This window comes from Strigops habroptila, chromosome Z, assembly GCF_004027225.2.
Source record: "Strigops habroptila isolate Jane chromosome Z, bStrHab1.2.pri, whole genome shotgun sequence".
Classification (NCBI taxonomy): Eukaryota; Metazoa; Chordata; class Aves; order Psittaciformes; family Psittacidae; genus Strigops; species Strigops habroptila.
The window spans coordinates 100,198,663-100,220,338 of record NC_044302.2 but is presented as its reverse complement, the minus strand read 5'-3'; the positions used below and the strand labels follow the sequence as shown (position 1 = coordinate 100,220,338).

Sequence of the window (21,676 nt, the reverse complement as noted above, 5' to 3'; positions counted from 1 at the left end):
CAAGGAGGGAGGAGATCTCTGGGCACAGCTCCCTGCCCCGGTGCAGCAGCCCAGGTGCTCACACAAGTGAAAGAACAGCAGGAAGCACAAAAGGGGGTTATTTATTTACTGATTTTAACACAAAGCATCTTGCTGCCAGCTCCTGCACTGTACCTGCTGCCCCAGCAGCAGGTTTGAGCCCTGTGGGCAGCAGAGCAGGAACACTCGAACCATGGCTGGTTTCCAGGACCCAGCAGGAGGTGCTGAGCTTGGGGACAACCTGCACCGCTTCCACCCCGAGGGTCACACCACAGTTACTGTGCAATAACCACAGCACCGAGCAGGAAACATCCCCGGGAGCGGGAGAGGTTCCACATCCCTATTCCCGCCCTTGCTCCCAGGCTTCCCAATGCAGGGATTGGGCTATTGGAGCAGGCAGATGCTGCTGCAGCAGAGCTGGGATGAGAGACACCTTGGTGGTCCTGCAATGGTCCTGCGGGGCTTTTGGCTGATGCCAACCCGGGCCGGTGCCAAACCAGCCTCTCCGGAGCCCTCCTGCTGCAGCCCAGCCGGGAGAGCAGCGCGGTGCTGCCGGGGATGAAAGGAAAAGTGTGAATTTACTGCTTCCTTTGAACTTCCCCTAGAAATAATAGCATTGGCCTCGCTTGGCTGCCCTGACCCGCCTGCTGGCAGCGGGGCAGTGGCCCGTGCCGATGCCGGGTGGCGGGTGCTTCCCCTGCCATGGACGAGATTCCGGGCGGGTTGAGTCACCCATCACAAGCGCTCCCGAGCGTGGAAAAACAAATTCATGACAGCAAATTGATGGGAAGCGGCGTGTTCTGAGCCCGTGCCCGTCTCGTGCAAGGCCGGGGTAACCGCCAGTGCAACTGGAGCTGTAAATGAAACATGTTGGAGGGGTTGGGGTTGAAGATGTTGATGAACATCTGGAAATGATGAGGGTTTAGCTCCTCACTGCCAGAGGTTTTATGTCTGAGGCCTCTTGCTACAACACTAAAACTGCTCCAAGGGAAATGAATTTAAACAGCCTTTGATCTCTTCCCAAGACATTATTAAAATACTTACTTATTATTAAAAGGGAGTATTCTCCTCTCTGTCCCCTTGAAGAGAATTAACAGATTTCAGGCCATGAGCACCAGGGAGGTGGCTTTGAGGACCACAAGCTCCATCACTCCCGTGTACTCCAGGAATGTGTTTACAGCCGATGCTGAAGGAAAGGAGACACATCCTCCACACAGAGCAGCCCTCAGGTATCTAAAATCTTTGGCCAAGCAGAAATATGCGTCGGCGCATCTGTGTGTGCTGCCAGAAGGAGCGGCTGTTATCATCCCCCCAAAAAACAACCATAAATAGGTTCCGGAAAAGAACTCCCCATCCTGGAGGGAGCTGCTCCCTCCTGCAGGTGCCCGTTGGTAAAAGTGGGGAAGGAAGGGTGCTTCAACAGGGAGCAAGAACAGATCTGTACCAACACTGCTGAAGTGGCTGAACACACTGCACCATGAGCCAGCACAACACCCCGAGAGCGCAGCAGGCTCCTTCCAACGGCAAAGCTAGGGTCAGAGGAGGGAAAGGCAGAGCGGAGAAGGCAGCTCATGGCAAAGAGGGGACACGATGGCTTCCAAAGGAATCGTTAGAGCACTCCGTATGAAGCACAGGGTGCAAACCTCCATCAGACTGGGAGGAAACAGTGATGGGAGGAGAGGTATCGGTTGGATATTACAAAACATTCCTTCCCCAGAGGGTGCTCAGGCATTGGAACAGGCTGCTCAGGGCAGGGCTGGAGTCACCGTCCCTGCAAGTGTTCACACACCGTGAAGACGAGGCCCTCAGTGCCATGGGTTAGTGGTGGCCTTGGCAGTGCTGGGGAGTGGTTGGACTTGATGAGCTTAAAGCTCTTTTCCAACCTAAACAATTCTATGGTTATATGAAACGCAACAGGAGACCCGCACAACTTGACACCAGGACGTCATTCAGCAGCACTGCACTGGAGCGAGGCCATGGAGATGCCGCGAGCGCTGGAGCTCTGCTCTTCTGTGGTCCTAAGCGCAGCTTCACCCTGGCTCCTCCAACCAACCGAAGCACCCAACGTGCCCGGCGCTGCCCCGGGGTGTCCCCCCTTCCGCTACATCCCATGGCTGTGACACAGTGACCGGAGGGGACGCGACCCTCAGGGATGCTCCTGAAGCCACCAGGTCCCCGCTCCAGCGCCCCCGGCCGGGCCCTGGGGGGCTCCAGCCGCCTTCCCCCCGCGCAGCCGCGGCTCCCGCGGCGGCACACGGAGCACTACGGACACCTAGCGGCACCGCGCACGGCCGCGGCCATGGGGCGGCACCGGCCGGGCCTTGGTCCCCCCTGTGCCCCATGGGAATGCCGACGCTGCGGCAGCGGGTCTGGCAGGGGACGGGGATGTCCCCAACCCCTCGGGCAGCGCAGGGATCCCCCTTGACCCGGACACAAGGCGCAAACGTGAAGCAGGATGGTGCTGCCGGACATCGCCGCAGAACAGCGCTGACCGGCTCAGGATGGCTTCAGTGGCGCCTGTCACCAGCCCTACCAGGCCAGGGGAGCCCCGGCAGCCACAGAAGGCACCAGCGCCACGTCCCTTAACTCATAGAATCATGGAATCCCAGACTGGTTTGTGTTGAGGTGCCTTAAAGCTCATCCAGCTCCAACCCCCTGCCGCAGGCAGGGACACCTTCCACTAGAGCAGGTTGCTCCAAGCCCCTGTGTCCAACCTGGCCTTGAACACTGCCAGGGATGGGGCAGCCACAGCTTCTCTGGGAAAAGTCTGTGCCAGCGCCTCAGCACCCTCACAGGGAAGAGCTTCTGCCTCAGAGCTCATCTCAATCTCCCCTCTGGCAGGTTAAAGCCATTCCCCTTGGCCTGTCCCTCCAGGCCCTTGTCCAAAGCCCCTCTCCAGGTTTCCTGGAGCCCCTTTAGGCACTGGAGCTGCTCTAAGGTGTCCCCTTCAGGAGCCTTCTCTTCTCCAGGCTGCCCCAGCCCAGCTCTCTCAGCCTGGCTCCAGAGCAGAGCTGCTCCAGCCCTCGCAGCAGCTCCGGGGCCTCCTCTGGCCTCGCTCCAGCAGCTCCACGTCCCTCTTGTGCTGTTGCCCCAGAGCTGGATCAGGACTGCAGGGGGGGTCTCCCCAGAGCGCAGCAGAGGGGCAGGATCCCCTCCCTGACCTGCTGCTCACGCTCTGGGGGTGCAGCCCAGCACACGGGGGGGTTCTGCGCTCAAGCACTCACTGAAGCTGGGTCATGGGGAACTTCTCCTCACCCAACACCCCAAATCCTTCTCCTCAGGCTGCTCCATCCAGTCTCCCCCAGCCTGTGTTTGTGCTGGGGATTGCATTAGGATGGAGTCAAGCTCCCGCACACCTCCTAACACAGGACAGCAATCACACACCAACACGCGCAATTGCCGAGCCCTGGGTTTTGCTCCAACAACACACAGAGCTTGGCTGGTGGCTTAAAACAAATAATTTCCACTAAAATCAACAGCCACAGACCTGTTGTGCTCTACCAGGTTAAATGAGACAGGGACCTGCGTGCCTTTGGTCACCCAGGAGGCCCATCACTGGACACTGCACTTGGCCTTGCGTTCAATGCTGGTTGCACCCAAGCATCCCACACAGAGGATGCTGAGGAAAGGACCCTCCGAAACCGCAGCCCTGACCCAGCTCCAGCCTGCGGCTATCAGCTCTGACAGCTGGACACAGACAGGGCTAAAGCTCTCCGCTGAAGGCAATAAAGAAGCCAAAGACTTGAATCTTTAACCTTTTTTAATCAAAAACATACTCTGTTACAGAATTTCAGGAAAGTTAACTACAGTATATTATCCACAAACTAGGTCTAATGAAAAACATACAGTAAGCTACAAAGGAACTACTGGGAATTCCGTTGACCACTTATCAAAAGGCAATGGCTGAAGGAAGAAATGCTTAGCTAGGCTCTCGTGCTCAAAAAACCCTCTCATGGTGAGTTTAGGGTTCTGGTGCTTCCCAACTCAATCACAACTTCATAGTGGTACCAAACCTCACCAAAAAGACAGAGAAAGGTACCGGAGCAGGAAAGCGCTGGGTGATTTTGGTGAGCTTGAAAGTCTCAAGTCCTATAAATTTAGGAGTGATGTTACGAAGGCGCAACAGCAGCCAACAGTGCTGGAATCTCTCGGGGTTTCATGGGCAGCAGCTCTGCTTTGCACCAGGTCTCACCAAGTGAGAAGCCGGGGCAGTTCTGGGGGACCTCAGCAGCCCCAAATGCGCGGTCACACCTCCCAGAGCCCTTCAGAAAGACGCTGCCGAGCAGAGAAGAGCATTTTGGAGGTGATGATGTGACAAAAGGGTACATTCAGCACCCAGCTCCCGCATGGCTGCTGGAGAAACGCTTTCCCTTGGTTTTCTTTCCCTGCCCAGGACCAAAGCACTGACTAGGCTGCAACAGGGTTAGGAGCGACCAGCTCAGCGCTCATGAGTAACATGCACACCTACGATGGGCAACCTGCAAACCTCAGTCCCAAGAACAGCGCTGTGGCCCTCAAAAACCTGTTGCCAGTCATGGAAATGCTCCTGGCATCAACAGGACCGGGCAAGACCATCACTTTTAATGTTTATGATGTCTTTCAAAACAAGAAGAAAGTCACCTCCCAAACATTGTGTCCTTCTCAATACCCAACAACGAAGCATCTTACAATTTTAAGAGAGCAGATGTGAAGTAGCTTGAGGCCTGGCAGGAGGAGGGTGGGGAGGAAAGAGGATTTCTTAAACCAAGCCTGAATCCCACTTAGAGGCAGACCCATCTGGCCGTCTTTAACCGGCTGCATTAGAGAAGTGACCGGCGAGCCCAGTCACCCTGCACAGCAGAGTGAAGATGCAGATCAAGGAGACAGTCCTTTCTAAAGTGCTTACTCTTCCAAGAAGAGATTAGGGATGTGTCAATAAAGACCACCGTCAAGATGTAAACAACACCTAAAGGGTTCAGGGGCAGGAGCCCCCCCTGTATACACTGGCATAGGAATTGGTTTTAATGGTTCCTAGTAAAGGAGCCGAGGCAGTCGTTCCTGAGCTACGCAGAGAGGACGCTGTCGTCGTCGGAAGTGTCACAAGAAGTAAGATGGTCTCAAAGGTAAGGCACAGGAGTTGGACACACGTTCAATGACTACTGCTGCTACAGACCTGTTCTGTGGCTGGGGGAGACTGTCTTGTCTCCTCTGTACTTTAGGTCCCCACCTATAAAGCAGCCAGAGCTCTTCCCAGGTCTCCTGTAGGCATAAGCTGTCAATGAAGTGATTTATATCACGGCCGGGGAGTCCAGTTAGAATTCCTGTTAGAATTAAGTAATTTTAAACCATTCCAGCAAAAAAAGGCTTCCTCTCCTACACCTCTACTGTGTGTTAACTTTCAATGCCCTCGCTTTCAATAACACAGCTCACAGTAACACGGCTAAAGCCGGCTAAAGCTTCCGGTGCTAATCCCAGCTCTCCAGTGAAATTACCCAGCGCCCCACGCACAAAGCTGGGCTTGAGGAGCGCGGAACCGAGGGTGAGAAGCACAGGGCTGATTACTTCACTGAGAGAACCCAGCAGAGCAGACACAGGCACAGGATCACAAGCAGGAGGTTGCTGGCTGAAAAATGTACTTGTTGAGCTCTCTGAATCTGAGACATGCAGAGCTGAAGAGACGCGACTCTGACATCCCTGCCTACGGCACGTATGGGGATCGTCACGGCTGTCAAGGAGCTGTAGCTCTTCCTTGAATCTGAGATGTAAATGCAGGACTGCCAGAGATCCAACGTGCTGCTGCTGAAGGGTTTCCAATCCGTTATGCGCTGCCTTCTATGCCTTATGGTAAGACATAAGAGCACAGAAATTACGTTAAAGGCGTATTAAAAACTAAGAATGAGAGTCTCTCATTTTGCCCTTTAACAGTTACGACTGCGCCTTATCGGTAATGGCCTGCTGGAGAAGATGAATGCCACTTCAGTATCTTTACTGACTCACACAATGATCAGGTTTCTCCTCACGTGGAGCTTGATTTCTTGGTTCCGATAAACTCGTCTGACATATTTTGTTGTTCTACCCTGAACATTTCTGGCCATCTAAATAGAACACCGAGGGTACCATTCACTGCAGGCAGAGGCTTAAGGAGACTTGAGAAACATCTGCAAAAAGAGAAATACTCTGCACAGCTGAATTGTTTCAGACTGTAATAGAGGCAAGAACACCAACAGACAGTCTTTCTCTGTTTTATCAAAATTTGGCGCAATCAAAATGAAAGCAACTGGTACAATGGTTTTTTGTGAAGTAGCCATACGCAGATCAGTCATCCACCAAGGTGAGCACCTTGCAAAACCACTAAGTTAAACAGAGCATAAGCACTTGGCCTCCTAATCAAACAGTCTGTAACAAGAAATTGATCAGCCAGAAGGCACTTCCCAAAAGCCGAGGCACCTCGAACCCTGCTGTAAGAGCAGGACTCACAATTCAAAGGGGAGGTTGACAAGAAGAATGTGTAGCCAGGCTTTTCATTTCTTCCCCCAGATCAAGTTTTCAGTTGTGGATGAAGTGTTACTGAGCTGCTGGTTAATAAGCTTCTCTGAGGATGTAGTCAGAAGCCTCTAATCAAAGCGCTCCTCAAGAAGCTTGCTTTTCAGACACACTACATCATTAAGAAAGGGAAATGGAAAAGGTTTTAAACTTGAGAAAAGCAAACACCGTTTTATCAAACATCAAGAAGTTGCTGCATAAGAGGAAAAAAAAACCACCCAACAATGATCTCATTAGACACAAGTCTGAAGAAGGCAACACTGTTAATGAAAATAGAGAGAAAACTCATCCATTTCTGGCTGTTGCTAAGACAGAAACAGTGACTGCTGACTGCCTTCCTAGGAATGTCAGCACATGGAGAAAGCAGCACCTAAGCACTGTGTGTCACAGCCCTCTGCAGATTCCTGAAACTATGCAAAAAACTTGGCAAAAAGCTTCTGAATAATCTCTTCCAAGACTTCTACTTATGTTAACCACTACAGCTGTGCTGCCAGGTCGGCTCAGAACAGCACGGCAGGCAGACCAAACTGGCACGGCTTGAAGGATTTAAGCCGGAGCCGACGTACCTCTAAGCCTGCTTAACTGAGCTCTCTACACATACATGGGAAAATAAGGAATTCCTGCTCCCTCCTCACACTCCATCAAAGAGCCAAAAGAGATATCCTCAGGACACACTTTCATCGAGAAGCAGCGAAAGGAAGAAAAACGGGACTGGCTTCCTGGCCAAGAAAAATTCCTACCACTATTGGCTGCTGTTGCTGGTCTTGCAAAGGACATTAATCCACCACTCCAGATCAATGGTTTCAAGGTGCAGAATTACATTATAGAAGCAAATTAAGTTTATAAAAATCAGGGTTTTCATAATTTTATTTATACTATTAGCTAGAGAGAAAGCATACATATTGTATCTGTCATACAGTCAATACATTTGCAGGTTTTTTTCTACTATAAATTCTCTATACAAAGTCATTGCCAATTGATACGGTCATTGATGGCATAGGGCTTAAAATAACCAAGAGGTATAAAAACAAGTTTGCCATCTTGCCCTGAGTGGAAATGGTGAACAGATACAAAAAAACAGATCCTAAATATTGATGTATTATCATACATGATTTCATGGTATATGCAAGTAAAAAGAGTCATGCAACTTTTTAAAATACCTGCCAGGTTTTTTCACTTGAGTAAAATCATAGAAGTCAGTAGTAGTTATGAAAATATGTTCCTGCCATTAGGTACTCGATACGCAATTTCAGTGGCAACTTTGCAGACTGGGTATTTCATGTTAGATCTGTGTGCCAGCACTGAAAGTATCCATTTCCTTTAGTGTTTTAAAACTCATGTGTCTATATAAATAAAAATCTAAAGATATCTTTTTTAAAAACTAGTGAAGGAAAAGCCACGTTTCTTTTCCTCGCTATTTCAGATCAATGCCAACAACGTATGTCTCATCCCTCACTTTTTGGCAGCTTCTATGTTTTAATCTGGAAAAATCATAAGAAGATAGTCAACAAAATAAAGAAGTCTTCTGTTAACCATTGTTCCCTAAAAAGAACATCACAAATCAGTTTGAATTGTAAAGTTGCTATAAGGTAAATGCTTGTAACTACTAGAAGGAATTTTCAGATATAAATATATATATAATATATATTCTGCATACAAAAGGCTTCTGTGAGGCTTATCACCAAGATGCCGTAATAGAGAAGGAAAATTTTCCAAGGGAACAAACCCAACACTGTAAAGTCTCTATAAGGCATTTACCTTTCACTTTAAGCCCTGTATCATGACATTTAAGTTCTGAAAATAACTGAAATCCAAATTCTGCATGTTCAGTTTCTTTCTGCTAAGAGCAAGGCGGCAAACGCATTTTTAAAACCTGTTTTTAGAAGATTAAGCAGAACAAAAGTAAAATATATCTTCAGGTTATAAACAGAATTGTATTTTACAATCCACCATCCTCACAATATAATGGCCCACAGCAGTGCAGCAGAAGGATCTCAGTCTAAAGGTTGTGGGTCTGCAATAGGCATGGTATGAAGTACTTCATCTAGAAGCTGGAGCGCACGGTGCAAGTGAATTTCAATCCAGCACGGTGTCTCTTTGATGCTCTGCCTTGGGTAATCAGGTCCCCAACCTTTCACAAAACTCATCCTGAGTATGCATAAGCGGCGAAGGTCATCTACACCAATTCCAGCAGCAGCTGACAAACCTAAACAGGAGAGGTTTCAAGTAAGTGTTCATGGACATGTTCTTTTGTTATCTGTTTTAGCCATTCGTGTTTGCTTGGGTCTTCCTTCATGTACAGCTCCCTCTCACCACAGGCAAAGCCAGTCCATACTTCTAGATCTCTGCCATCATGAATCACAGACTCATAGAATGGTTTGGGCTGGAAAGGACCTTAAGATTACCCAGTTCCAACTCCCCACCACGAGCAGGGATGCCTCACACTAGACCATGCCACCCAAGACTCTGTCCACCCTGGCCTTGAACACTGCCAGGATGGAACACAGCAATTATTTTGCATTTCTTCTAATTAGCTGGTTTTATATCATTCTGCAGCTTTGAAAGGGTGCTGAAATATTGAACCCCTTACAATAAAGCAGACATGATGAAACCCAATGTCTTATGTGGTACAAGGCATGTAAGCCTTATTTAGGAAATATAGTCAGAAAATACGTATTCTTGAGGTTTGCCAAATGCTGCATTTTCACCATAAGAACTCAGGCTCACCCCCTGCAAGAAGCTGGATTAACAAATGACACCACTTACATCTAATAAGATAAAAAGATTAATACAGCTGGCAAGCTTCAAATCACAAGTATGGCTAAGACAAAAAGTTACATACATTCCCCAAATGCCCTCAGTGATTTGTAGGATAGCTGGAAAGAGCCACATGGAATCCAGAAAACACTATGGCACACAGGAAGAAGTTCTTTACCGTGAGGGAGGTGAGGCACTGGCACAGGTTGCCCAAAGAAGGGGCAAATGCTCCATCCCTGGCAGTGTTCAAGGCCAGGTTGGACAGAGCCTTGGGTGACATGGTCTAGTGTGAGGTGTCCCTGCCCATGGCAGAGGGGTTGGAACTAGGTGATTTTAAGGTCCTTTCCAACCCTAACTATTCTATGATTCTATGATTCTATAAAGCAGCCTGAGACACATAAATACTTAAGTTTTTACAAAGTACTTAGGTACAGTTTCAAGGATCTAGAATTTCGTAACTAAGAAAACTCTAGCCCAGAATAACTTAAAAAAGAAAAAAAACCCCACCATCACACTCTCTTCTTCCTCTTCTCAAGAATCTTAGTATTCCTTCCCTAAACCTAGACAAGTACTTTGTCGCTCAGTTTTGAATATCATTTTTATGAGATTAAATCTCAAAAGACTATTTTTTCAAAAGCTTTAGTCTAAGCAGCCCCAAAGTATCTTTGTTCAAAATAATAGGGTACACTATTTGACCTTGTATATAATGTGTTCTCCACTGTACTGCAAAAATGGAAGTGGATCTGCTTATTGTACTGCAAGAAGTACGATAAGTACTTCTTAATAAGCGGTACAATAAAGCAGACAACTTCTATATCCAATATTACCTGAAGACTAGAGAGTGAAAACTGGTGTGTGGAGCAGGTGAAAACGGGATGAATACAGAGCGATCACGATGCCACCGAGCCCCACCTTGCCCCAGTCCTGCTACCTCACACCCAGTTCACTTGTGCTGTTGCAGGGGCAGTGGGTGGATGGGTGCTGTTACAAGGGAAAGCTCTGTTATTTATTTTCAGGTAAGGAAAGAAGGAGATCAAGCAGTTAATGTACTTACTAATGGCTGGGGCTATTCCACCCACTGATCCTGGTCCAGGGATGTTTCCTGCTACTGCTGCAGCCTGAGCAGCAGCAGCAGCTTGGGCAGTGGCCGCCTGCTGTTGCATCTGACGATGGCACTGGCGTAAGTCAAACACCTTTAAAAAAAGAAATATCGAAAGATGTAGACTTACAGAAATCGGTGAAGGAAAAAATTCCTCAACTCCCATCCCCAATAATCTGGACCACTCTGCTTTCCCAAAGCAAATCCTACAGTCTCACCACACACCTAGGTAAAGCAAACCTTCCCTTACTAGTTTAATTTCTAACAGATTAAAGCTGATTCTTAAAGATTCTTCATGTTACCACACTGGCAATTCCAGAACCTGGCTGAGCTGAGCAGGCTGGAGCAGTACCTTGTGTGGGACTGACCGCAGGATCAAAGTCTGAAGGATGCTACACACCGATAAAATACCAACTTTTTAGTTAAATCCCAGTATTTCCACAAAATAGGCATATAAATAAAAATGGAAGCCAGCAAGTCCTGCTTAACTTTGTCAGACTTCATTCTTCACTGCTTCATGGAAATGTGTTAGTGTTTTTAAAAGAAATACCCATAATCAACTGGCCTGAAGTTTCAGCAGCTAGGTTTTGGGTTGGTGGCATTTCCTATCTTTGTGATCAGGCTTGGCACTTATATATACAGGAATCCTGTTCTCATACTAGAAAGCCTGTACACAGAGGCTGATGGGGTTTTTGTCACCTTCATTACACAACCTGCCTGCGAAACTGAGGATTAAAAATAATAATAAATAATTGCAAACTTCAAGCAGTTTATCTCTAATTCAAGAATTATTTTCTTTACAAGTGTGACTCGTCCTACATAAAGTTTCAAGTCTGACAGAGGCACGTCCAAGTAACAATCTCCTGAAAATAATTTGTTTCCATGCAACTTAGGGACCTCTGGATCACTTCAGGTTTGTGAAGTGGATCTCTTTAACACACACTTTACACTTCTGCAGTTATACAGACTTGCCCAACTCTTCTTGCTTTGGAGGTACACAAACAGATAACCTATGCTAAAAAATTTCGTAGCAGTTAATTTAAAACTATAAGGCTAAAAATATAAAAACCTGCTACCAAGACTGTGATGAAACACAAAATTAGTTATTTTTGTAGTAGCTAGATGACACTTTCTGTTTAGAGTCATTTTAAAAACTCAAGAGACTTGCCAAATGGAAATATTAGGGTTTTTTAAAGGATAATCAGAAGCAAAGTTACACTTATTTCAGTATCCCATAGCTTTCCTAACATATACCAGAACCAAATGCTATTTCCCATGCAATTTTCATCCAGGAAACATCAAACCAACCTTTATATATGCACTTGGGTAAATCTTGTGAACAGCATCCCCTGGAGCACGCCCTGCTTCTCTATCCAGGTAGTAACTCTGGACGAAGACCGCGTGGTCACTGAGGCATCTAACCCACACGTCACCTTCGCCTTTGCACTCCAGCTGCACCCCCTTACCTATGTGCAACCTTAAAAAGAGAAACAGGTACAATGCACCCATGTATGCATGCTACAAATCACACCTTTATTAAATAAGCCTAGGTCTCCAGCAGTCATCTGTGGTGCCTTAATTTACACTTAATACTCACTCAAGGATTTCAAATTGTAGTTGTTATCCGAGGCGTAAGTTAGTAGAGAGTTACACAAAATCAGTAAAGTAAAAAATACTGTAACACCATGCAAAGATCTACATGAAACAGAATGCAGAAGCTGTGATATTTGAGTAGCAACTACTGCACTCGCTGACAGTACAGAGATGGGATACCAAACACATTCAGTTCTGTTCAGAAGTGGAAAATCACCCACAACTACTCCAGCACAGAAAGTCACTCAAGTACATACACAAAGCCACATTTCAATGCAGAACTGTTTGTTCATTTGGATCACATTACAGCAATCTAGCATCTTGCTTGTCACAATGCAAATCTGCGCTTGTCACAATGCACATTTCTGAAGACACGGAATAATTTTCTTCCTTTTTTGTTTCAAAGAGGGGAAAAAAAAGCTGCAAGATGGCTTCGGTTCTCTGTGCTTCCACAAAGCCTAGCACGTGCATGGTGAGAATGAATGAAAATCCAAATAGCTCTCCATCAATGTTCCTTTGCTCCTCTGACAAATCTATATATTGCAGCTATTCTCACATCACTCTCTAGTGTGGAGAGCTAATATTCAGCCTGCATACATAATGGCACGGGTTGCTAATTTTATCCCTGACGGCACAGCCTTTGAGAGCAATGAAAAGCAACGTGCTCCTGCAAAGCACTGAGGGTCTTTGTCACACAGTTCACATTCTGAATACCTAACAGCAGTGGCCTAGAAAGATACACTCTGCTACAGTTAATTCAGTTAAAAGAAACATACCACACTTGTAGTTTGAAAAGGGAGGCACACACTGAAGGCAGAAACAAAATGTTATCAAACACCACAGACAGCTGGAGCTTTTGAGATGTGCGGAATACCTTGCTCTCTCAATGGCTTCTGTTCTATGCACGTTGGAAAGCTGGCCCAGGCAAAAGCGATCTCCTCCAGAAGGATCCACATATCCATCAACAGTCACAATCGGACAGCTTGAAGGGACCTTAAATGTCTCCCCAACTTGCACGTCCATTTCAAAATAAGCGATTGAACACCAATATTCTGGAGCTAAAGAATATATGCGATTAGCTGACCAAAAAGCACAAAAAAACCCCTACAAACCCATTCCAGACAATCAATTAAGCCTTCTGAAACGGCATTTGTCATTCAGAGTAAGAGTGTGCATTCACATAAGCAAGTTCAGATAGACAAAGGCATGTCTGCTAGCACAGAAAAAAGCTACATACTACAATGAACACGGGCTTGTCATTTTTGAGCACACACCAATGCAAAGGGGTTTTGTAGTTATGACCTTACAAGTCTTTGTACAGTTTATAATTCCAGTTAGATTTTGTAAGCCATCTGCATTTCTGCACCTTCCAACTACTGCTTGATTTTGTCCTTTAACATAAAGAAGTAATACACTGTATGAAACCCAAACACTCAAGTAAGCAAGGAAACCTGACAAAACACCAAGTGACTTTATACACGTATACCTGCTGCTTGTGTGCTACCTGTAAGCAACTGGCTTGTCAAACCTTCCACACAGTTTGTTGTGTGTGCTTTTAAGTGTGAGGAGTTTCTCTCTTCAGACATGCTAACACCTAAAGTGGGCATAAGCTGAAGTCGCTGGGGATTTCGGGGACTCAGCCCCTTTGCTGACTACAAGTGCACATTTCCACAAAAGGCTAACACAGCAGATTGTTGGGGAGGACAAAGAAAATCAGCACTACAATGGACTCAACACAGGGTAAGCAGAAGAGGACCTAAACGCAACAGCCTGATAAGCCAGGAGGCAAAAGAGTGTTTCCAGGGCCTTGACATGTACTCATTCGTTGCAAAGAGCAGCACCCAATAGCACACCTACTTGCCCAAAGAAATTGTTGTTTTGGTTTTATTAGAAAAGAATAAACCAAGGTGCCTGAATTCCTTTAAGTTATTTTATCTTCAAATAAATACTCATGTCTCCGAGGAGTGAATAGGGTGAAATCAATAGCTGAATCAACAGGGTGCAAGAGACATACTTTTTTATTATATAAATAATATAAAACACAATTTAGCTACAGTTAAGCTCAGCCAGCAGATATCCACAGTTTTATTTCTGGTACTGATTTAGTCACTGTTCAATGAATGATCAATTTAAACTTTTAAGCTTTTCACTTATGCAGCTCCCCGTGTGCAGGCAACAGCTTTGCTGTTGTTAAAAGCAGAATATCACCTTGTACCTGCAACCAAGCCAGCCTGTACTGTAAGATAAGACCTCCTTGCTTCCATGAACTGCTACCATTAATGAAGACTCCTGAAAAGAGCAAGCTTCTACACAGAGGCCCGAAGAGGGACCTGAGCACCAAAATGCAAGGGCAATACCTATTTTTCAGCCTATCTGGCTGTGATGGTAGACTTCTAGATTATGGATGCGAGAGGGCTTTGGCATGACCTAAGCTCCATGATGGTTCTAAGCAACCAAAAAGTACAGCTTCAGGCACCCTGCAAAGGTTATGATCAAGGATATTCAGAGGTCAGACACCTCCAGCGTAGGTTTGAAGACTGTAATTCTTGACTTAGGCATCTAAACTGAATTCAGTTTGCAGCCTATGTCACCGTTCCAACAGCAACACCTGAATTCAAAAGACTTACCACAAAATGGTTCCTCTCCTTCCTTCATTCCCTTTTGAATACATATCTCACAAATTTCAGAGTATTTGATACAAAAAAATAAACCAAACAAAGAGAAAACCAACTGTCTCAAACCAGAAAGTCATTAGCTTCCACAACATTAGCATTACACGTTAGATTTTACTCACCAGGATGATTTGATATAGGAGGCTGGAATGCAAGTTCATTGTGAACTGGCCCTTTAAGAGAAAACATGCAATTTGTTTTATATGAGAAAAAGTTAGGTTTTCTTTCTTAACTTGTTTTCCTATGAAAAGAGACTTGTGAGGATGCCAGATGTTATAAATCCCAGTAGTTTCAGAATCAATTGCCCAAATATGACAGGGGAAAAAGTGCTCACAGAAGAATTACTCTCTTAGTGGTTTCCTAAAAATTTGGAAGTTGAGTAGAGCGAAGAGCTCCATTAGTATCCCAGGAGGAAAGGCTGCACGCTGCTCAAGCCAGAGCCAGCTCCAGGAAACAGCAGAAACCAGATGCAGCACAGAGATGTAACAGAAATAGGACCTAAGCTCCACATCTGCCCTCAAGTTAGGCAAGGAGAGAATCATTGTATAGAGAGGCACGTGATATAAATCTGTCAGAAACCACACTTCATTAATCAATCACAGAACAAGCTGCCTAGCACACTGGGGGCTTGACCACGAGAAACACTCCCTGAGGATGGATAGAAGCCCAATGAGTTCCAGAGAACTCCTTTTCTAAAGCAAAAAATATTGAATACAGTCTTGGTATCGGTCAGTTTATTCTCTCCACTTTCCTAATCTAAAAGTCCCTTACAGGCAGCAGAGAAAAGAAAGACTTAAACATAGTATTATAAGTAACAGCAGCTTTTGCAGCAAGATGTCAAAACAGGCACAACGCTGGTAGGTGTCAAAACATGCAACTCTCTGAAGTGAGAAACGGCAGCAGCCAAGAAAAGCTCTATGTGGTATCACTAGCCAGTTACAAATATTAATTATAGAAAGATACAAGCACTGAGGAGTATTTATAGAGTACCCACAGCACCACTGAAGTTTTTACATCCTGGTACTTCTGACATATACAAGATAAATGAAGTGGGATCCTGACAGAACAAAATAATGAACTTAACTGTACCTAAACCACAATTTTCTTCATAGACAGAAGGTGAGAAGTCCTCCTAACATTAACTCACTGTATGTTCTCCCCTCCACTAACAACGACTGCTGCAAACAGGTGACCTGGTTAAGTACTGTATTAGGAAATAAACAACTGCTCTAACTTTTTGCCACAAAATCTAGAAAAACTTCTATTTGGGTGGGGCTTTTTTGCACTATATATAATGTATATACTGTGCTAGACACTTGCACTAGAAGTTTGATCACTGTTTTTTTTCCCCTTCGCATCTCCTGCACCTTAAAACAAGGTGTTGTGGTCCTACTTCAGAAAAAAAACTATTTTCAAGTTCGTGTGCCAAACGTACCCATCGATCAGGCTGTGGCAAGGCCATGCTTTACCGCATGAGCTTTCACAAAGTTCTTTCACACTGGCTAGTGCACACGGACACAGGTCACCCAATGCTTTAATGCAGACTGCAACATTATTAAAACACGACTTCAAAATTTCTAGAAAATAAAACCGGCTGGGACCTTTCAAGTCTTGAAAGAAAAATATCCAAACAACACATTCTGCATCAACTTCATCTGCCACAAAGGAAATATTTACTATTAGATTTCAAAGCTTTAGAAGCAGAAGTTCAGAAAGGAAATTCTAGTTTTGTTAGGTACAGTAAGACATCTATAGCATAGATGGTATCAGTATAGCTATCTGAATTTCTGATCTCTGCTGCTTTACCAGAGGAAAGTCTACCAAGCTCTTACATTTAACTGTCAGAATATACTAAACACAGCAATGGTAGTTCTGTAAAAGCAACAATGAAAAAAAAGGATTTGGGGGTAAAGAATCATCACAAATGAGCCCCTACCCTTCAACAAAACCGGCAACAAAGCAAGTGATGTGAAAATCTGCACTACTTACAGTAGTGTCCAGGATGCATAGGTGGATGATGCTGAAGATGGCCATTCTGGTGGTGAGGTATGGTAGGTGTGTAGGCTGCCGTCCGACTTCCAGTCCAAGTTGTAGTACTGTCTAGAAAAAGAAAGGAGTGGTTGGTTTTTAAGGAAGCTTTTCTGCATCTCACTTCTAATCCTCTATTTCTCCTCAACATTTGGAAACCGGTTTTAGAAAACTAAGAAGAGTGCACATATGTATATACTCACTGTGATGGTAAGTAGCTGGCTGAGCTGTAAACCCATTCTGCTGAGTTCCTGGCTGAGGCCCTGAAGCAATCTGTAAGAGTCCATCACTATGGCTACCTGTCAATATACTGGTAGGTTGACCTGGTAAAAGAACACACTACCTATTCATGAACGTTCCAAAATTTTAATTAAGAAGAGCTCAGCACTACTGGGTAGGAAAATACACTCAACTAAGGGCACTGCAAAACACAGTTCCTACAAGTTTGGTTCCAGTATTTTTTTCCACCCACCAGAGTCTCTTAGGAAACTTGAAGCAAGATGCTCTGCACCAGCTAATTTTGACTGACACCCTTAATATTTTAGCAGTAGAAGTATGCAGAGAACTCTGTTCGTCAACCACGTCTTTGTTTCGTTCACATCTCGTTTTCCAGTTTGAAAGGAAAGAAGAAGACATGCCACAGGTTTTACTGAACAACATCGCTGGAGCAGATTTGGTATGAACCCAAACAGGCCAGCGGTAGGTCCAATCAGCTGCTTATTTTCAGCATGTTGTAACTACTGTTCCTAAGGAGGACACTCACTTAAATTCATGTTCCTCCAAAACATACTGAACAGTATTTTATTTTTAAAAACAGTGCTTGAACAGAGCTGCACACACCACTGGGCTCCTTCCTGGGAAAGCTGCTGGGATTCTTTTTCTCCCAAACAAACATTTCAAGAATTAACTAAGATTTAAAGTAAAACTACAGATATTTTAGAACAGGTTAACAGAATCTGATCTCAGAAGGCTTCAGCTCAGCCATTAACACTAAACTGGTCAGCAGTTTCACAAGCACATTTGCACTCTCAAACTGGTGTAGCTAGCAGAATTAAACACATTGAAAACTTGAGCTAAAACCTAAAAAAACAAGCTTTTTTTTTTTTCCTGTCCACTGGGCTCCAACAATTACAGCACCGATGAGAAAAAGTTACTGACTATAAACTGTTGTGCAAAGGCAATACAATTAAACTGCCCATCCTTTTTTCTCTGCTGGAGACACATACAGACATTGTATCTTAAACTTGGCAAAACCATCTGTAGTTTTAGCAGAAAAGTAATCAGCAAAGATTAAAAACATTATCAAAACACCATTAAAAAAAAATTGATAACATGAAATCCACACATTTTTTACACTGAAGTGACAAAGAGTACATGAAACCACTCCAAACTTACTGGTTTCCCTACAATAGAGCTGCAGGACACTGTACGTAACTGCCTTACTGTCCTGCTGGAATGAAGAGTGAGGTTTGATGTTGGTAATTCAGACTCTTCCACTTGTGCCAAATAGACACAGAAAATTAAGAAAAACTTTGACACAGCTCTCCAACACACTCATGAAAATACTAATTAGGGCTGTCACTCTGGTAGTAGAGTGGGCCATTACAAAAATAATCAAGTTAAAATTGGAAGACTCATTCTGTCAGCTGTGGAACAATAAAGAATTGTCTGAAAACCTCTTGATACTGCCACTTTACAGTGTATCTGTTTGTTCCATTTGCTGTTGCAATAAAACAATAAAATTCTTCCATTCCTACAGCAGTTATTCCAGTAACAGTCATAATGTTCTGTCAGCAGGCAATTGTTTTTTTAACGTAGTATCACTGAACCATTGGCATATCCAAAAGAGTCTTACTGCACTAATGCAATGTCACTCTCACTGAAAAAAGACTGGGTTACCAGGAAAAGTTACTCAAATTATGCTCCAAGTTAAAACCTTATGTTAATACTTATGAGACTGCCTGGATTGTAATGCCACACACTTTCTCAGCACAGTGTAGCAGAAGCACAGTTCTGATGCAATATCTACTCTGGCAAAACACAGCGGTTATCTTTGAGCTGTCACATTTTCAGAGTTTAGTATTTCATATAATCTCTATGATCTTACTTGTTGAAGCCACAGGAATGTTGGGAAAATTAGTGGTGCTGGTAGTGCTAGCCTCAGTAGGAGCTAACATGGCTGGGGTGCTATAAGGCTCGGTAGATGCCCTGTTACTTGGTGGATGCTGGATGGTTTGGACTGAATGGCCTTCTGCAGAAGACAGTGACGGCTGTCCCTCGTAGTCATGAACGTATTCGTCTTTCACCAGCATGCTTGATGGAGCTATGAAGAAGCAAATGGTTAAACTTGCAAAGCAAATCTATCGTCAGGATTAAACTACAAATTGCACTACTGCTTTCAAGCAACAGCAATGCTATTAAAGCTACTGGGGAGAGGATTTAACCTATCTAAACGTTGCTAAAGCACTCCTCCAAATTGCAAATAAACAAGTCAGCAGCAGGAAATTTTGAAGCGTTAACTGGATGGAAGAGCAAACTGTTCATTTTGCTGACTGCTCTCAATCAAGTTTAGTCCCTCAGTAGTAAATTCCAATAGCATTTTGTTTTCCAGTCCATCACTCTGTGATTTGACATGGTTAATAAAAGAGAAAAACATACTTTTTGTCAAGCACCTAAATATATGTTAACGCAGTAGCTAACAAACCAATTCCTATTATAAGAATATACATAAAGCTCCTGTGATAAACATAATTCATGAACACAGCACCTAAAAAACTTTCACACATCTCTTAAGTAATTTTAAGCAACTCTCATCCAAATTGACCAGAAACATAAAATTCACATCCAAAGACAATATAACACTACTCTGTACTTAACAATGTAGACACTAATTCAGAATATTCCACATACAGCGTAAGGAAATTACTACCATGGCCACTACAAGAATTTATTTCCATATATCCCACTAAGCATGTTCAAGTAAAACTTATGCTGCATTAGCTCCCATGCTCATTTTTCAAGCAGCTTTAAATATATTAAAATTTGACAGCAGTTTTCTATTTCCTGCTGCAAAAAGAGTAGCAGGACAAGGAAACACTTACTATGTATTTAACTGACAGCTACTAAGCTTTGATTCTGCACACAAGGATCATTTTCCAGGAGACATAGGTAACATGCAAATTAGCAGAGATGAGTATGCAAGTTAAAGCTTGTGAAGTTAACAGTCTGTTGCGCTGTTTGGAGGTTTTTTAAGTCATTTTTCATAGAATCATAGAATGGTTTGGGTTGGAAAGGACCTTAAGATCATCTAGTTCCGATCCCCCTGCCATGGGCAGGGAAGCCTCACACTAGATCATGTCACCCAAGGCTCTGTCCAACCTGGCCTTGAACACTGCCAGGGATGGGGCATTTACCACTTCTTTGGGCAACCTGTTCCAGCGCCTCAGCACCCTCACAGTAAAGAACTTCTGCCTTATATCTAACCTGAATTTCCCCTGTTTCAGTTTGAACCCATTACGTCTTGTCCTTTCACTACAATCCCCGATGAATACTTTTGCTTGAATACTTCTAATAATATACTAAAAACATTGGTTTCCTTCTCTGTGAATTTATTCTGGAAGGAGAAAAAAAACCTTCAGTTTTGGAATAAAGCAGCTGCACAACCTCAGATTTCTGAATAATACTCCTTGGACATTTAACATCCAATTTCCCTCAAGTTTCAGGAAGAGCAAGAATATCAGACTGTTTCATTCAGCTGCATATTAATTACAGAATTTCTATTATTTTCTTGTTAAACTACTTATTAAATCATAAGCACCTATTATTCCCAATTCAATTAGTTAGCCTGTTATACAGGTGCACACATTCTTGTGTGTTCAATGCTGCTAATTAAAAAAAAAAAAAAGTGAGGTTTTGGATTTTTTTCTTGGTGTTTTTAAGTTGCGGACAATGAAAACAGAGCACAACAACAAGCTGAGCTGAAGCCTCAATTTAAAGAATTTGTCAATACTTGCCTCTCATATGCTACTTTGCCGATTTTCCAAAACCAAAGAGACACATGCATTTCCATCTGCTCTCTATACTCCCTCCCAGGAAGATGCACAGGAATAAATTGTGTTCATGCTGAAGAGTTTAACACAGTTTGTGCCCACAGAAATGCAACAGTAAGCAGAACTACTTACCAGAACTCTGTAGTGTCAGTCCTGAGAGATCTTTATCAAGAAAAAGAAAAGAGGGTGTGGAGGATTATATAGAGATCTTCAACAGTGTTTGAACATTAAATTTATCAGCTTTTACAAACCAGTCCTACAGACTCTACATATTATACCCCCTCTATCACAACACAAGTCTCAATGATAAGTTATTCCTAGGATACACATTAACTCTAAGAACTGTGTGCAAAGCCAACAGAAATGCTTACACAAAAGCCAGAAACTGTTTTTTCAAACAGAAACTGGGGTTTTTTTTGGAATAAAGGTAAAAGAATAATTCCATTAAGAAGATGGGCAAGAGCACATGAGGATAATTTATAATTAGACCATTAAAAAAGTTAATGTTTCTAACTTAGACCTGTATTTTCTACACTCACAAGGAAAACATTTTACATTTTATTTGCACATTTTAAACCAAGAGTCTACTTACCAATGCCAGGCGATACTACACGCTCATAATGGTAAGGATTTACACAGACACTGTCACACTTTAAGTCAAAAGCATACTGACAATATTTAACATGCTTGAGTTCATTTTTATGAAGATCGGGCCACCTCCAAAGACGAGCGTAAATCACATGAGGGAATCCCTTGCGACCAGCCACCTAAAAAGTCAGACACAAAAGCTGATTGGGAAAGTTGCAAGATATCTCACTTTACTTAGTAAGGAGCAAAGCTGGAAGAGGACAAACACCACCACAACCTCTGTCCATCACCAAAATATGGGAAAAAAAAAAAAAAGGTGTTGTACAGTTCACCCAAGTTCTGTACTCAAC

The 21,676-nt window shown here is 43.9% G+C and overlaps 1 protein-coding gene across 3 annotated transcripts in view; it reads right to left on the bottom strand.

The window, feature by feature from the left end:
• Nucleotides 1-3,760: 3,760 nt before the first annotated feature.
• SMAD4 (SMAD family member 4) overlaps nucleotides 3,761-21,676 on the bottom strand; it is a 29,591-nt gene continuing 11,675 nt past the window's right edge. For 2 of the 3 annotated variants that reach the window (XM_030512688.1, XM_030512689.1), the window contains exons 3-12: nucleotides 21,331-21,505; nucleotides 20,871-20,900; nucleotides 18,797-19,012; nucleotides 16,893-17,012; nucleotides 16,651-16,761; nucleotides 14,784-14,834; nucleotides 12,864-13,047; nucleotides 11,705-11,873; nucleotides 10,352-10,490; nucleotides 3,761-8,746 (exon numbers count right to left, since the gene is read on the bottom strand). In XM_030512688.1, the coding sequence (XP_030368548.1) occupies nucleotides 8,535-8,746; nucleotides 10,352-10,490; nucleotides 11,705-11,873; nucleotides 12,864-13,047; nucleotides 14,784-14,834; nucleotides 16,651-16,761; nucleotides 16,893-17,012; nucleotides 18,797-19,012; nucleotides 20,871-20,900; nucleotides 21,331-21,505 (1,407 nt within the window). In that variant the 3' untranslated portion in view covers nucleotides 3,761-8,534. The remainder of the gene's footprint in view (nucleotides 8,747-10,351; nucleotides 10,491-11,704; nucleotides 11,874-12,863; nucleotides 13,048-14,783; nucleotides 14,835-16,650; nucleotides 16,762-16,892; nucleotides 17,013-18,796; nucleotides 19,013-20,870; nucleotides 20,901-21,330; nucleotides 21,506-21,676) is intronic. The other variant, XM_030512690.1, reaches the window with a different exon arrangement.